The sequence below is a fragment of the Psittacula echo genome (genome assembly GCF_963264785.1).
Source record: "Psittacula echo genome assembly, chromosome: 2".
Lineage (NCBI taxonomy): Eukaryota > Metazoa > Chordata > Aves > Psittaciformes > Psittacidae > Psittacula > Psittacula echo.
The window spans coordinates 24,345,586-24,363,788 of NC_137737.1; the positions used below are offsets into that span (position 1 = coordinate 24,345,586).

The 18,203-nt window shown below is 38.2% G+C and overlaps 1 protein-coding gene across 3 annotated transcripts in view; it reads left to right on the top strand.

Moving 5' to 3' along the window:
* Nucleotides 1-18,203, top strand: part of RBMS3 (RNA binding motif single stranded interacting protein 3) — a gene marked incomplete at both ends in the record, with an annotated part of 444,014 nt that overhangs the window by 351,777 nt on the left and 74,034 nt on the right. For 2 of the 3 annotated variants that reach the window (XM_080610082.1, XM_080610081.1), the window contains one exon: nucleotides 13,594-13,700. In XM_080610082.1, the coding sequence (XP_080466208.1) occupies nucleotides 13,594-13,700 (107 nt within the window). Of the gene's footprint in view, nucleotides 1-13,593; nucleotides 13,743-18,203 lie in introns of all 3 variants that reach the window. The other variant, XM_080610080.1, reaches the window with a different exon arrangement.

Sequence of the window (18,203 nt, forward strand, 5' to 3'; positions counted from 1 at the left end):
GTCTGGTGCAAACAGGCTGGGCTGAGCCCTGGGTCACCATGATTGCATCCAGTATCACATATTTGTAGTTCTGTCCAGGAAACACATTCTGTCCAGGGTAGTTAAAAATCTTGTGCACATACCATGTAGCTGACAGGTATTTTTCCAGGAAACCTCATATGACTGTCCTACTGAATGCACAGTTTGCTAGCTGCACATTAAATACATGGCACATGACCAAGTAGTTCAGTTATCTGGGCACCTCAGACAGAGGCAGAGACAAAGAAATCTTACATTTTTCACCTCCTGCTCCACCAGCAAGTCCATGCTGGCCTATTCAGTAAAGCTTCCTCCACCCTTGGCATGGAGTCGCCATGTCACTGGTATCTTATCTCCAGTATTAGAAGTTCATCCTTCTCAATTCAAAGCTGTTTTAGAGCCTGAGGCTCTGGCTTCCCCTCTGGTAACAGCCCAAGAAGAGGAACTGTACTGCATAGGAATAACAAATGTGGCTTAATGGCAGCAATTTAACTGTTTGTTGTTCATTATGTGGACATTTTGTTTGTATGCAGATCCTAGCTGAAGTATAGGAGAATATTTAAATATTTGGGTAGTACTCATGCTTTTGTTACTTAGTCTGTACCTTCATTTGAACTTCATTGTTCCTCTTCTGACCATCCTTAGGACTGCAGGATTTCTCTTCCATCTCTGGACCTGTACCAGAAAACATTCTAAAAGAATCCCTCTCCCTTCAGTCTGTCTCTCAACAGGTTGCAAAGTTGAGTACTGAGCTGGCCTTCTCATGGCAGAAGAGAGCCATGGTGTCTCACTAGGTTTGCTACATTCCTCAAACTAGGGAAGTTGTTGCCCTTTAATTTTTTTACTCTACTGTGTTGTCTTCAAGTTTTATTAACAACATGGAGTAGACACTGTTGCCTGTCTCTAGGGAAATGCTACATTGTAAGCAATAAAGCTGGCAAAAAGAAATTAAAAAAACCAAACCAAACCAAAAAAACCCTGAGAGCCAGATTAGCATCTCTGTTAACAGCAGAGTGAAAAATATGATCATGTTTGCATTGGACTCCTATTAAGCTGGTGAAAATTACAACCCAAAGGTTATACACTTCGTCATTGGCAGCAGAATATTGTCACTCCCTGCTGGCTGATTCATGAAATCATTTGCTGTGAAGAAAATTGCTGCTTCACATCAGCTGGAGACGGCTTTTGTCAGGCCAGACTCCGATGCTCCTGTTTGGTTTTAATCATGCTTTGAAGAGAGTTGCAGGAAGACCCATCACACAGTGTGGCTGTGTCCAAGTGCCTGTAAAACAAGGATGGATCCCACCCAAATGGGGACAAAACCTTAAAGAATGGGTGGATTTGGTGTCAGAGAGTGTTAACTGTTTCTAATAATGTAACTTATCTGGAAGAGAGGTCCTTGTTTTTTCATCTTTCATGTAGTCATCTGTTATTTTATCTCCCATGGCACATAAGTATTGGATCATATAAAACCTTAAGGTTTTACACTGACTTAGATAACAAAACCTTGGTATTTTTGTGTAGAGGAGACTACAGTCTCCTCAGTTTCATTCATGTTTTGATGCCATACAATTGCTCTGAGATCATCCACAGTCTTGGCGGGTTCCTCACAGTGCAATAGCACACGTCTTCAGTCTCTCTTTTCAGATACAACCACAGTTTTTTATAAACTTCTGTCATTCTGTTCACTATAGACAGTGACATTTAGCTCAGAAATTTGCTTTTCACTTGGAATGTTTTCTTTAAGTCTCTGCACTTTTGAAGGCCCCTGTTGTCATCTGTCAATAGAGAAGGACATGAGTTGCATTTGATCCTGTGTGAAGTTAGAACATTTTCAAGGGCAATTCTGAAACATGCTCTTCCTTCTCTTCCTGGTTTTCCCTTCATTTTCTTAAGGTGTTTTTCTTTGCCTGTCTCTATACCTTGTTTTCTTTTTTACCTGTTCTTCCTTGTAATGCTTGGCTCACTTCCATTATTACTGTTACAGTATTTGTAACTGATAGAGGACAGATTTTTACTTTGTCCTGTTGTAATTTTTGACCTGTGGCAAAGCAGGATCTAGCATGACCTTCATACAACCTCTGGGACATTGTATTAAACAGAGTTGGAAGATTAGGATATCACTCAGTCTTTAATGTGTAAGTTTGCTTTCTTGTCTACCCTCAGCTGAGAGCTTTGCAAATGAAAATTTCAGAAGGCTTTAGTGTTATCTGTTTAATATTCTAGGATATTGTCTCAGATCTTAATAAAGGATTTTTAAGCTGCAAGGGTTAGAATTTTCCTTATGTCATAGCACATTAGATTTAGTGTTGGTATCATCAGCACATTTTGAAAAGAGCTAAGTATAAGTAAGGTCTTCCATTGTCTTGGGTAAAGATTATAATTCCACTTTCTTGTCTTTCCCTTGGATATAGTATCATCATAAATAGCTGGAAAATTCCTAGCCAAACCACTGTGCAGTTGTCTGTCTTGAAAGCCACAGGTACAATTGAGCCTTGAAGGCAGAGACTTACTTTGCACCAGAGACAAGCTGGTGCAAAGCCTGCATGTCCTGGCAGGAACTCCAGGTGGTGGTATGCTTCAGGGACTTGCTGTCTTCTTGCACTTCAACGAAATGGGAGCCACTGGGGAACTTTTTGTTCCAAGGCACTTCTTTCCTTTCTTGGCACATACATGCCAGTGCCACATTTGCTGCCTACTTGCAGGCGCTTGGTGAGGGGAACAGTGACATTCAGTTCAGTAGCAGCCAGAAAAGCCTGTCTTACAAACTCAGGGCTTAGAGAAAGTGCTGTGCAAGAGGTTTTGGTGTGTCCTGTGGGTGTTGCGTAGCCAGTGGTGCATGTTCTGAGCTGCTGCTCTCCCCTTCTGCTGGGAAGAAAAAGAAAAGGGGGTATCAGCATCCTTATTTTGTTTCCGAAGCATTCCCTTCCTCCCTTTGGTCCTGTTTACAGGAGAAGATGGTAAAGTACACAGGTGAGGTTTCTTGGTACACTAATTATACTGTCCAAGGTGTTTAGCGTGATTTGGATATTCTCTAGCACAAAGAAATGAACTCCTGCCTGTAAAAATCAGTCAGTCTCTATCTTGTAAATACTTTCTGCTGTGTAACCCAGCTATGGGTCTGACACAGTCAGCGTCAAATCCACTTCTTAAAGGTTCTCCTGCATTTAAGGGGGAAGTTGATGATGCTGTGTGTTAGTTTCTAGCAAACTCGCTCATTTAGGGCATACACATTACGTTTTTCAGTAAATGCAAAAGAATAAATTGAAAGAAGTGCAATAACAATAAGACTTTTCCTCTTCAGCTTTTCCTTCTTTCTCACAGTGGTAGCAAAATTATATTGCTCAGCTATGTTTTAAATTAGAAGTGGTTGGAGGTTTTGCTGTTGCACCCCATAGTTGTAATTAGAATGTGTGTTAATTAGAACTGATTTAAATAAGCGAATTTTTATTCAACAGTCTGAGACAAATAAAAAAAGCTTAATATTTCTGAATATTTTTAAACTGTTGAACAGTTTGATGGCTGGTGAAAAACTAGGTTGTTTTTTTCTTCATTTACATTGGAATATTTTGTGCATCCACAGTAATCAGCGTTTTTAGGAATATGCTGTTTCAGCTCTGATATCAAGAAGGTCATGTTACTCCTTTGGCACAGGCATCTTTACCCAGGCCAAATCTTTTTAGCTATTGCAGAATTTTTTATTGCTACTCTTTAACAGGCTATAGGTAGAGCTGCAGATAATGTTAGCATTATATATATGGCCACTCTTTAATTGCGGTGACCATCACAAAGACACAACAGATATGTCTTTCACAACAATCAGTAAAAAAAAATGTAGTCTTTAAACATGTATGTCTGAATTAAATCAGCTAATGGTCATAACTAAAGCATTTTTTCCTCATTCAGTATAACTGTGGATTGCATAAGCTCTTCTGGACATTAATGGCATACATATGTCGGAGTGTGAGCAGGGAATGCCAAAACTCAACCTTAGTTAGTCAAAAATAAATGTCTGTGTACAGCAATTATTATGCTGGTGGAAATAAATCGCTGTATTGACATAAGACATTTGGCCAGGTTTCCTTGTTTATGTTGAAAACATATGTTTGAAAAAAATTTTCTCTAGTGTTAGTCTAGCAGTGTTGCACAGACAAGGGGTGATGTAATGGTAATGTTCTGGTTTACCTAAATAAATACTAAATAAAAAATAATAAAAAAAATAATAAAGTTAAATTTAGAATAAAAAATTCAATACTAAATAATAAACAGCTACTTAAACAGCTACTTACGCTACTTAAACAGCTACATGAAATAACCTTCTATTAGCAGAGCCAGGATTAATTATTTGTGCTGCATAAATTCCAATAATTTTGTCTTTGGACTGTCAGTGCAAGTAAGTTTTTCTTAGTGGGATAATAGCAAGGTCTTTGTGATCAATAATATTTGTTTATGAGAATAATAAAAATAGATTTTATAGCAGAAGCACAGACCTATTGTTTTGAGAAGCATCTTCAGATAAAAGCTTTGCATTTGCTCTTTTCTCTCGAGACTACTAAAGAGAACACTAAAAAGTAAAATGGGTGACCACAAAAGCAAGTAGGGTCACGCATTACCAGGGATTCATTTTATTTCCATTAGAGGGGAACTAGAAAGCACCTCATGCTATTTGTACCTGATTTTCCATTATGAATTATGATACATGAGATCATTTAAAAATTGCTGAGCCTTTCAGATGAATCTGACTGTCGCTGTGCCTTAATAATTGAACAGTAAGAAATACAAGATCTCAATTTTCATCCAAACAAAATAACTTCTGAGATTATAGGAGAGGGCAAGAAGGTATTTGAAGTACAATCTTCCTAAGCTCATAGGGCACTCTCAGAGAGGGATTTAAAAGTGGGTTTGGGTTCACATTTAGAGGGTGAGTTTTTTTCAGTCAACTCCTACCTGCAAACTGAAGTCCTGGGACCACACACTCAGCTGGTGTACCTTGGTACAGGAGCATTTAAGTGGTACACAAGTATGAGGCAGATGCACTAAAGTAAGGATGCTGCTTGTTTAAAAATGTGATGCAGCTCACACCTGTCCTGTAGTTCACTGCTGCAGCACATGAACTTTCAGCTTCAATGTTCATCTCCGATGGGGGAAACACAGTAAACCAGCAGAAACTCATGGTGCAATTTTTTTACTGAAAATTAGTTCCTGGTGACAGGTTAGAGATTGTCTTGACTTTTTTATGTTGTTACTAATATGAAGGGATTGCAGGTTTAAGTTTAAAGACCCAATAAAACACTAGCACCTGTCATTTTTGGAGTGGTGGTGCTGAAAAAGAAATTCTGGGCAAGAAAACAAAGTTTGTAAGAGACTCCAGTGTAACTGCTGTAGTATTTCCTTCCAGTTCAGGTCATAGGGTAGAAGCCTGTGCCACAACCCATTGAAGGTATTGAAAGTGTTCCTGTCAGCTTCACTGGATCTTGGATTCTTGGGTTGGAAATTATTGATCTGATCCCCCTCAGTTATATGTCACACATGGCAGAAATGTGTGCCTGTGTGGCAAGTTATGATCTAGGAATTCACAATGAAAAACAGTCAAATGTCTTCAAATGCTTTCAGGAATATTTTTCAATTTTTTTCATTTCACTTGGAGGAATCAGCTCCTGCCTAAACACGTGTAGTCTAATAAGCCTCTGAAGGAGTAAGCCAATGGCACAAAAAATGGTAAAAGCAAGTCCTTTTTTATTTTTTTTTTTATCATAGTACTCAGAATCCCAGGCAGCAATTAGCATTTCCAAAATCTACACAAAAACATAAAAAATACTTTTTTGTTGTTCCTTGGAAAATAATCACACTTGTCAGCCATTGTCAAATGGGGAGAAACTTGATAGGGGACCTTTGCATTATCTTATCTTTATTCTACTAATGACTTGCATAGTTCCCAGAAGTGCTATGTAGTTTTTGCTTTCTTCAGTGTCTTGCTTGGTTATTGTGGCATGACAGAAATACAGTGAAGCTGTAGCACAGAAGTTCCACACAAAAATTTTTCAAACATGGAAGGGTGGGTTGCGTTTTTAAGCATTCACTTGTTTAACAGTGCTAGATTGAGCAAGTGTGAGGCTTTGCTTATTTATCAAAAAAGCGCCATTGTATACCTACTTATTTCAATATTCATTTATTATCTATCTCACATAATATATGAAGTGCTTTCAATGACTTGTAACCAATACTCCTCTTCAAAATATGATGCTGTCTCAATTTTTTGGTGCATGGCTTTTCCAGTAATGCAGTAATCCAAGGGAGTCTATCAAAGGGATTTTTGGAGGAGGTATTAACCCAGCCAAATCCTATGTTTTGTAATTAGAATTGGCACATTAAAACAATAGGCGCCAAATTTCAATTGTTTGTGAGTCCTGGCCAAAAGCCATGGAAAATTCAAGTCTAAGCATAGGTACGTGAAGTGATTTCTGCAAACTGATGCATACAGTTCATTTGGTTACACACTCATTCAATGAAAGGATCTTCTCTTTTGCTGTAAGGGCTCTTGGAAAAATTTAAAAATTGCAAAAAAAATCACTCCTGAAAGACCTCACTTTCTTTTTATCCAGTGGTTAAAGACTGAGCTGTCATAGCAGTGAACGCAAAGGATGAACTACAGTTGAGATTTTTCAGCATTATAGCAGGGCCTCCAGTAGGTTAGAACTTTGCTGTATCATCAGGTTTGAGGAAGCTACTTTCTCTGGCAAAACTCATGGGCCTAACTCTGCTCTTGCTCACAGTTACCTCACATTTAAATTTAGTTTCATTAGAGTGGCTTTGGATTCACTGAGAATCTCTTTATAATTTCTGCAAGCTCTGATTCAGGCCTTGTGTTTAAAATAAAGTCAGAATCCAACATTCAAGTGCAATGTTAATTAGTTATTAGTTGATAAAGTTAATTAATGAACTCCTTAATTCTGTTTCAGATTTGCTCCTCTCCAATGCAGACCAGCACTAGAGTTGTTTGAGAAATGGAATTTGTTAAAATAAAAATATGCCATCATACTACTGCATTTCAGCTTTGCTGTTTTGATTGATTTTCTTTTAGTTTCAATACCATATTGAAGCATCTGCTATATGTTATCTCCATAAAAACACATAACAGTTTCTCTTCATCAAGAACTCTGGAATGGAGGAATTTAATAGGCCTGAATCAGGCACTCTGAATCTGCTTTGTGTTGAAAATTGAAAAACAGAAATGCTTTTTTAAACAAAAACAAAGTGTAAAAAGGAATGTTGTGGTTTCTCATAGGAAGGAGACTCTAGTTTCTGATCCACTCTGACAAATCTTTATGGGGCTTCTGGAACAATATGATTAAGTATAACTGTTCGATGTAGCAGCTGGAGTGTTTGCATTGATTGCAACAAGATATGGACCACCCTTCACAGTTGGCATGCTGTTTCTCCAGCCTAAGCATACAGTTATCTGTTGTACCTGCTCCAAGTAATTTCTGTTTCACAGAATAGAAACACTAACTTTAAGCTTGACACACTATTTCTCCTCTGGGATTTATTTTTCTTTTTTAATATATTCCTTCTCTTTAGAAATAATTACTATACAAAAAAAAGATGAAAGGAATGCTTCCAATTTCTTAAGACAAAAAGGTGAACTAGAGATAATTACTTAAGCTATAATATCCAAAGTAAATCAGTTGCTTGGGTTTTTTTTTCATTTCTAGTCAAACATGTTTGCTTTTTAATTGTTGCTGTGTGGTACTTTTCTGATATGTAAGGCTATTTCCCCAATTTCAACAGTTATATTGTGAAAGTCGTGTACTGTACACACTAAAATGTGATGTTAACCCTTTGTTTGACTTTAATAGTCGGCTGTACAAGTCTATCGAATATCACATAGTTAAATTTAAATGTAAACCTACTGAATAAATATGCTGTATATTCCTTGACTTGTGTAAAAGCACTGGCTCTTGCAAAAACGCTGAGCAGCAAGGAATCATTTGAACATGTACTAATATGCTTTCATTATACTTGTATATATATATATGTTAGGGTATGTTCTGTGACATCACATTCAGTATTGTGGGCTTCTCAGACAAAATATATTACTCTGTCCTTCAACAAGTCAAGCACTCCATGTGGGATAGGATGACGTGTTTATTTGCTTCATTACTTAAAGTTTCTTTACTCAGCTAACGCTTTGTCCTTGCAAGTCCTTTTGTGTCACGTACCATCTTGTGTAATTCTTCATTTCGCAAGAGCAGAATAGCTATATTCTCTACTATTCCTTGAAGTTCAAATTTTGTTTATTTGTGACTTCAGGATGAATAAGATTGTGTGACAGAACTTTCCTAGAAGCCAATGGATTCACTAGAGCAGAGAATTGCTCTATTGATGGGGTCCTGAAGCTTTACAGCAAAATTCATTTTGTAAATAAACTCTGTGCTTTCTGTCCTGCTAGGTCCACCTGTCTGAGCTCAGGTATAGAATCAGAACTTCAACTTGCTCTGTCCTGCCTTGTTTCTAGAGCTTTTGTGCCTTTCATGTCTCTCTCTGAAATACTATATGAGAAATAGGTACGCTTACAAAGTGACTTAGATGTTACCATAGGATGAAGTATTTCTAAACACTAAAAATGATTGACCTGGAGCAAAAGGGTTGGTTCTGGCATGGATGTTTCAATCAGATATTCTATGTAATTTGTACATGAAAATGTTATCAAAATACTTAAAATTGGGAACAGAGTTAAGAAAAGTAGTTGTCAAAGCTTGATCAGTTCGGATGCTTGGTGTAATTGTGAACTCAGTTATTGCTCTGCTCCATTTTTTATCGTGAAGGAGAATTCGCCAAGGCTGAAAAATAAATTAATCCAAGTTTCTCATAAAAACATACTTTGAAAAAGATCATTGACTATCCAGTGGTCATTCATTAATATATTAGTGACTTTCTCATCATTTTTCTTCACATTAACCAAATGAAGGTGTTTAAGGACCCACAACGTGCGTGTTGCCAGGCTGTCTGCTGAAAATGTTATTTTCATTCTTGTACAAGATGAGAGAAAGAGATTAAACTCTTCCTGACATGCTGAAAAATGTTCCATCTTCAAAAATATTCATAGTGAAAGCAGTTAAAATACATAAATAGATTCTTGTTATTGCTTTTTTATGTATGTAATTCTTGCCATTGCTGGACAGATGATGCTAGATTATTGAATCGGAAGTTGTGGAGCACAAGCTTTTCTCAATAACTCTTAAGATAGAAGAAGTTTCAGAGCACCTGAAATAATGAAAAAGATTCACTGAATGCAAATGACAGCTTTCATCTTCCTTTATGAAGCACATGCTCATGAATATATACATTTGTGCATATGTAGAAGCTCAAGTGTGTCTGCCTTCCGATGAATGAAAGAATAAGGAAATTAGGTATTCAGAACTAGTTAGAATTTTGCTTTTTTTGTTGAACTCACCAATTTAATTGAAGTTGCTTTCCTGAGATGGAACATTTTTAAGAGGCTGCCAGATTTGAGAAGGGGGCAGTTATCCCCATCTCCTTCCATCTAAAGGTTTTGTCCTATTTTAAATACCAGTGTTGCTTTTGGTGACATTAACAGCCTTTTGGCAGTTCAGTGCTTGTCTATCTGTACAGTCTGGCCATCTAAAGTAGGAAAGCATGAGAAGCTGATCTCCTAAGGGAACTCCAACGATATCGTCAGGCTTGATTGACACAAAACCAGTCTCTCTCTTTTACCTTCACTGAACTCTCAGAGTAAATTCAAGGCCTGACTGAAGAGAGATAGTGCTTTAGCCATTGACTTCCACGGGAAAAGAATTTGAACACTAGCAACTACTGCCCTCTCCTAAAGCAGCCCTGAATAACTTGGCAAATACTGTTTAGAAGCACTATCAATTTGATCCCACTTCCTTCTCAGGACAGAAAGCCAAGTTCAGGGCTATTTATGTCTTATTAACTAGAGCAGGCTTTGGATGGGAGCTACAGCAAGCATTTAAATCTTCTTGAAAAATGGATAATGGTTTAATGAACCTTGTTCAGGTTAAAGCTGTTATTTATTCTTGATATTTGTATTTGTTACTGTAAGGTAGAAGTCAAAGAAAGAGCAGTGTCTTCTATCTTGAAGAGTTTATCAGGATGGAATAGCCTGAAATCTGTCTCAAGTGAATCAGTTCTCTCTTTTCTGACAGGAAAACAGCAACAGGAGATTTTCCAGATAGGCTTCAAAATACCACACATGCTTTAAACTTTGAGGATGTCATGAACCATACAAAAAGATGTGCTTATCTCTTCAAATTATGAACATCTACAGATATCTAAATTACATTTTCTAGTAAGTCATCATTATAAAAGGTGAGGGAAGAGGCAGGGACACAGGCATTTATTTTCAGACAGTGTGTTTATACAGAGGAAAAGGAGAAAAGTGAAAATTCAGTCCATAAATTAAAGAGTGTCTGTCTGGAATGGAAGAGAGCAACAACAGAAAAATTTTAAAATATTCCCTTTTTCCTTCTTCCTCTTCTAAGGTATTTGGAGGTAAAATATTCGACTTCTGTTGCAATCCTTTGATATTATTGTTGTAATGTTGAAGAGTTCCTAGATATTTTCCTTTTAAATTGATAACTGTAGTACCTAATTGTGATGGGTTTTTTTCTTGCCTAAAGTAAATTTATTAGTTTTAAAGCACTTCTGACATTTCATGAAACCATTAAGCAAGAATTCTACTTAGAAATAGTTTTGCTGATGGACTAGGATATGCTTTTTCCAGTGTCTTCTGTTGTTGCACATGTAATTAGTAAGACTGATGGTGTTAATATCAAATAGTCATGTGAACCTCATGTTGCAAAGCCTAGAGAAACTTTCTTAGAGGGGATTTCAAGAATGCAAAGTAAAACGGAGATTTGAGGTTTTATGTGTACTTAGAACAACATGCTTGAACTCATGAGACTCTGTTTCACTCTCCTGTATGTCCTGAATGAAGAGAGATTATTAATTTGATTTATTTGTATTTTGAGTTTGGTTACCATAGTTGTTTCCAGGTGTAAACCATTAAGACCTTACACCGCTTCAGAGATATTAAGGTAATTTTCTGTCTTGCCGGATGTAATATGGTAAATGGCTGTGTTGGTTTTGAGAGGTTTTTTGTTGGAAAAAATAAGTAGCTAACTAAATAAATAAAAGATACCAAAGCCCAGAATCATCTAGACTCTTGTCTTCCTGTCAGAACATGCTCTTTTGATCTTTTTGCTTATGTCAGTGTTGATCGACAGAGACTGACTTTTCCCTGAGGATTCCTCTCAGTTTGCTGTAGAGCAATATAGTCTCCTGTGTAGAAACTTGCCTGTGAAGGGTATGGTACTCTTGCCCTTTTCTGTCTTCTTCCCTACCTGCTGAAAAGTCTGTACAATATTTTTTGCATTTTTTCTAGATGGGAGTGGTTAAGTTAACAAATAAGAGTTTGTCAGATGGTAATGCTGGATATTGGGAATTTCAGAAATAGAAGCAGCTTCCTATTTGTGGTTGGATAATATATAGAGAGGATATGTAGTAAACCATATGATTTCCTAGCTTGTTCACCCATAGTACATGGTTCCTAGCTTGTTCATGTCATAGTACATGGGCTAATATCACATGTGTACGTTAGCAGATGATCATGGCATGTGTAAATATCCAATGTGCAGATTGTGTTTACATGCTTCTCTTGATGGTATTGTATGTTGCTTGATAGTTGGTCAGTGCTTAAAACAAAAAGATTTTGAAGCTTCAGATGTGATGTTTAATAGGTCTTTCACTAATGCTGGCTTAGCACCTGCTCCTCCTGCACAGTCACATCAAAGTGAATTGTAAGTAACCACTCTGAAATCATGCAGCATCTCACTGTGGAGTAAAACTGGTGCAAGTGCAAGGAAGTCAGCCCTGTAAAATCTCTCCATCTGCAGGAAAAATCTCCACGGCCACCTGGATGCTTTTGAACCTTCATTATTTTAAATTTAAGATGGTTGGCTGAGCATTGCTTCTACCAAAATCTGATACAATAATCGAACTCAGAGGTGGGGAAGGACCTCTGGGGTCACACAGTTGAGCTTTCTGCCAATAATGGATTGTTCCCTGCAGTTCAGTTTCTAATGACCTTGGAAATTACTAGCCTGGTAAAATGGTAATGAAAAAAACAAAGCTGTTAAAGCTTCGGAAGTGGCCAAAGTGATGCTGTCCCAATGAGAAATTGTGGTTTTGATGTGAGATTCTCTACATACATGTTCCTCTGTGGCAGTTTTCGAGTGATCACAATTTTAATTTACACATTCTGGCCCATTTTGAACTTGCCGTAATGAAGAAGTTGGGGTGATGAGCTTGTTTTAATATTATATGAACTTCTCCTTTAACCAAATCATAGTTTTTATTTTAAATAAATAAGTTAGCAACGTGACTAATCCCCCTACAGCAACATTTTCCTTCATGTCCTTGCACTTTAATTCCTTCAACATTTCCAGCCTCACAAACATAGGAAATGAGGAAGAAAAAACAGATTTTTTGCTTTTTTCTATGAAAACACCTGGTTAATTAATTAGAGCCTGTACTTGTTATGCCTGGGAATCCAAAAATTCCTGAAAAGTTTCAGAAGCAACACATCATTTTTAGATTTCTTTCAAATAAGCCAATATTAGTTTAAATCTCTGTTGATGTAGGCAGTAAAGGACAATCCTGACATGTAACTAATGAAATGAGTAGAATTTGGCCTCTTTTTTAAGAAGGAGACAGCAAAGGCAAGCTCCCACCAGCAAGCTAATTACAGTTTTGACTGAAAAATATTTTAGGAGGCTGTTAAAAGCTGGGTAGATGGAAAAAGATCCCAGGACACAGAGTTCCCTTCCTGTTGTACCCATTTCATGTGTGGCAATTTCTTCACCAGGGGGCCCTGTTGTTGGCTGCCTTTTGGGGTGTGCATCTCTGTGAATATTCTTTCTTCCCGGAGCTTCGTGCTCCCTGACTATTGTATTCAAATGCCAGATCTCAGTTGGAGAAGACAGAGGTTTTCTTAGCTGCCAACTTGATTAAAAGAGGAGTTAAGAGGAAAAGAAAGCTAATGGGACTGTGCTTGGCAAAATTCTCTATTTTATTCTGTTTTTTTTAAAGGATTGGGTGTTGAGAAACACAGAAATAGTGAGAACACTTATTCTTTAAACAGATTCTTGCAAAATTTTTACAATAAAAGCAGAAAGCTGCTTTAGTAAAGCAATGTTTATCCTTGCACTAATGCTGGTCATGAATACGTGTCTAACTTAGCTGGAACTAATGTCTGACTCTACTATTCCACTACAGCAACTTAACATTCTGCGTAGGCTGATTATTTTTTCAACAATATTTGCTAAATTCTTTTAAGGGCTGCCAGTATATATTTTTTGAAGCTTAGTTAATAAGAACAGCTGCCAGTGGAGTCAAGGCTAAAAGAGGCAGAAAATATCTGCAGAAGGCAAGACTTTACTTCAAAAGATCAGTATTACAAAGCACTACTGTTGCTGTTATAATCACTTTCTTTGGGGGGGATGCTAATACAGACTGGGTTTCTTGTCTTCACAGCCCCCACTGAGCCTTTGCTGTGCAAATTTGCTGATGGAGGGCAAAAGAAGCGCCAGAATCAAAGCAAATATACACAGAATGGAAGGCCGTGGCCCAGAGAAGGAGAGGTAAGTGCCATGCAGCAATTATTTTCCTGGGGTTTGGCAGAAGTCAGCTGCAGACCTGAAGATCTACCTTTCAGGGCTACGAAGAAATCAGATTGCACACAAAATACAGTAGTTTCACACAGAGAAAGGTATATGAGCAGAGGGGAGAGTGAAGCTTATAATAATGTACAGAGTGTAAAGTTACAGGAAAAGACAGTTTCAGAGCTTGGTGTGGATCTGTGTGCAGCCTTGTCCCACCGCGAGCACTCTTGTCTGCAGCCAGACCTGAGTCCAGTATTATCTTACTGGTGTGCCATCAGCACCTGTGGTGTAACTTTTATAAACCCCAAATCAATTTACACTTACGCAACTCGATACTGTTATTCCCTCCGTATACTTCCTGGTGATAGAGCATCATCGGGGAGTAGGTGAGTTGTTACGAGAGGGAGAGTTGCAGTTGCACATCCAAATAAATGCTCCACATGAAAGTTTTCCAAAAGCTTATCTCAGCTGGACTCTTCATTCTGCCCAAGACAAAACAGTTTACAGTAGCCTCAGCTCCATCATGTGTACAAAGTTAAAAAAAGAAATCTAATGGTTGCTTTCTGCTCTGCTGCAAATAGTTCTGTTACTGGAGTTTCCTTTCTGTGTGCTTGTACGTGAAATGACTCCAAATGGGGGTGAAATAAGAAAGGAATTTATTTGACTCTTCAAGAGGCTGTTTACTCTTCTTGAACGTTATTACAGGATAAAAACACTTGAATAAATGAGGTAGATCTGGCCATAGTACCTTTTTATGCATGATCACTATGAACACTGAAGGACTTACAAGTGTTTCTATCTGAAATACCTATTCTTTGGGTTTATGATATATTTTGCTTTCAAGGAAAATAAATGTTGCTCAGTTGTGATGCATTAGAATACAAATTGGTGGTTTGCATTTTGTTTTGGTTTTAATTCTTTTGGGGGTATTTTTTGTGGGTTTTGCTGCATTTACTTCAGTTTTACAAAGCAAATAAGGAAGAAAACTATTTGGTATTTCTAAGTTATGTGTTTCTAGAAGGTTTGTGCTTTTTTAGAGCCAGGGTTGTTTATTATCTTCATTGATGATCTGGATGAGGGGATCAAGTGCACCCTCAGTAAATTTGCAGATGATACCAAGTTGGAAAGGAGTGTTGATCTGCTGGAGGGTAGGAAAGCTCTGCGAAGGGATTTGGGCAGGCTGGATCGATGGGCTGTGGCCAATGGTATGGGGTTCAACAAGGCAAAATTCTGGGTCCTGCGTTGCTATTGCAACATGCAATGCTACATGCTTGGGGAAGAGCGGCTGGAAAGCTGCTCAGTGGAAAAGGACCTGGGGGTGCTGATTGCAGAGCTGCCAAGAAGGCCAACGACATCCTGGCCTGTATCAGAAATAGAGTGGCAGCAGGGCCAGGGCAGTGATCATCCCTCTGTACTGGGCACTGGTGACGTCTCACCTCAAATCCTGTGTTCAGTTCTGGGCCCCTCACTACAAGAGAGACACTGAGGTGCTGGAGCAGGCCCAGAGAAGGGCACTAAAGCTGGTGAAGGGTCATGAGCACAAATGTGATGAGGAACAGCTGAGGGAACTGGGGGTGTTTAGTCTGGAGAAGGCTCAGGGGGGACCTTATCACTTTCTACAACTACCTGAAAGAAGGATGGAAAGAGGAGGTGGATGGTCTCTTCTCCCAAGTAACAAGTAATAGGGCAAAAGCTAACACCCTAAAGCGGTACCAGGGGATGTTTAGACTGATATTAGGAAAAATTTATTCACATAGAGGGTGCTCAGGCATTGGAAGAGGCTGCCATCCTTGGAGGTGTTCAGAAATGGTGTAGATGAGGCCCTTAGTGACATGGTCTAGTGCTGGTCTTGGCAGTTCTGGGGTAAAGGTTGGACTTGATAATCTTAAAGGTCTTTTCCAACCTAGTTAATTCTGTGATTCTATGATTTTTTGTAACTACTTGATTTCACTAGCTGATACCTTTTGGACCATTCGCTTATGATGTGTATACTCTGGCACAATTGGTGAGCTCCTTAAACAAACAGAAAGGCCTCTTGTAGACATTTCTCCCTCCAGCAAGGTGGTTATAGTACACTGTTCCAACAGCAATGCTCCAAATTATTTTTAACTCTGTGGGCTGAAAGTGCCAGTGTGACAGACACATTTGCCGCAAGATACTGAAGAAGACTCCAGAGGTTCATTGCAGGCTGTTATGCCGTATGTCCCAAAAAACTGAGATGTTTTCTTAGGAGTCATTATGGTTTGTCATGTTGTAGATCTACTGAGGAGTAAGTGCCCAGGAAGTACTTCAAGTGGTAGACTCAGGTCATTGTATAGAGAGCTTGAAAATGAAAGGCCTATGTATAGGAGACAATAATAAACCCTCAATAAGGTCAATAATCCATATTTTAAAGACGTCTAAATCCCGTTTAAAAAATAAACACCATCATAGCTATTATCCCCTCTGTTCTATACTTCCTTCAGATCGAATCAGTAAACAAGAGAATATAAAGTTAAAGCCAGCAAGCCACCATTATGCCTGTGGCCTCAGGCCACATCAGTTTATTGCATCATATATAGTTCATTTGCTCCTAGCGTAGTGGCTCATATTAAGTACAGTGATACCACTGTGATCTACAAGAAGGGTGTGGTTGGTGTACTTATAGTATCAACATTTAAAAAGTAGTTTTTAGTGGTATTTGCACTCAACTACAGAGCTGTTGTCATGGTATAATTGTCATGGTTTAAGCCCAGGCCGTAAATTAGAACCATGCAGTCTACTTCCCCCCCCCCCCACCTTTCTTGCCTCTGCTCCTGGAGGGACGGGAAGGAGAAATAAACACAGCACTGCACCAGCTACTAAGAAGGAGAAAAAATGACTGCTACTGCTGAACCCAGGACAATAATCTACAAATGTGGAAAGATTGTAAAGGTACAAACTCAGAAATACTTCAAGCTAGGAATGATCTGTTTTCTTAGATTTTCTTAGATTTTTTGTTTATTAACATCTGGTTAATACCTTGCTGCACATTGGATATTTACTACTCAAAGCATCAAAGACAAGAATGCATGTTCTCTTTTAGGGTCACTCATTTGTTGAATTTCTTCCCCACCATTGTTAATTTTCTTATTTCCAGTGTAAAATCCTTCTATGTAATTACTGTTATATTTTATATGCAATAGTCTTTTTCTAACTCTTTGTCCTTTAATGATCTTACTCTAAGCACAATGTACCATTCAGTTGTTCTCTGCGTAGCAGCACTTGGGTAACCTTCCTGAAATTACTCCTGTCAAATTTAATCTCTTTAATAAAGAACAGGTAGTAAGTCGTGAGAAATAATTGATACATGACAAGTGTCATAGTTCTGATTACCAATGGGACCTGGAAATATTCCATGCACCTCTACTTTTTCTTGTTTTCCTCCCTAAAGAAAAGCATTGAAATAGTGTCTAAGAGATTGCTCCCTCAGTATTTCCACCCTGGCCAAATTCTGTGGTATCTGGAACAAGATGTATTTTGGCTAGTGTTCCGATAAGCCTTTGCATTCTTGCTTACTTGAAGGGCATTTCTAAAACTTCTGAGGTTTAACCAGCATTAACACTGAGCATGCAAGAGGATTATTGCTCAGAAGGACAGATCCCGGAGAAATGCACGAGCAGTTCTATCACTAGCCTTACACTTGAGAATGCAACATAGAGACAGACAGTTGTGCCCAGTACTCTGCTGTAGGGGTGAAACAGCAGGAGATTTAGCAGGGAGGAGCAGATTTGCTTTGGTGTTACCTCTCTGACCGCGCTGGTGTCAGAGGTTTTGCTCTCTTTTATGGGGAGCTTCGGGGGAATTTTATAAGAGAGGATTACTTTTTTTTTGGGGGTAAAGTTTTCAGGCCATACTTTAGAATGTAATAGAAAATCTTATTTTTGTAGATTGCTTCTCATAACCATGTAGAAATACTTTAGTTAGTTGCTAAATTGGCTTACCTTTTAAAGTCAAGTGTTTAGGAAAAATTTCTCTAGAGCTTTTTGGGTTTTTTTTTGGTACTTGGTTACTTGGCCAGTTGTAACCAGGGAAGAATGCCTGACCTTGGATAGCACTTTCTAGTCCTTACCCTTCCACTCCTGTTTGAAGCCTCAGGAAATACTCAGCAGATTTACTGAGGCATTTGACTGAGGATTTGTGATGGCTGACCAGTTCTGCACTAAGGAGCTGAGAGCTTAGATCATTGATGGCTTTGTAAAAGGTTGTCAAATTAGGCATCTAACATATAGGTGCAAGAAATATACAGAGGAACCCGCAAATGTTGGAAATACATCTAGTGAAATTCTGATCTAATAACTGACATAATTTCTGCACAAAAGTAAATTATTTTTTTTAGGCTAGTTTTTCCTGAGTCACAGTGGTTTAGTTCAGCAATCTGTATTGAAACTTTCCCTGACTAGATCATGTTGAAATGGTGATAGAGGGTAATCATATTCAAATTCTGTCGGTAAAATATTTGAT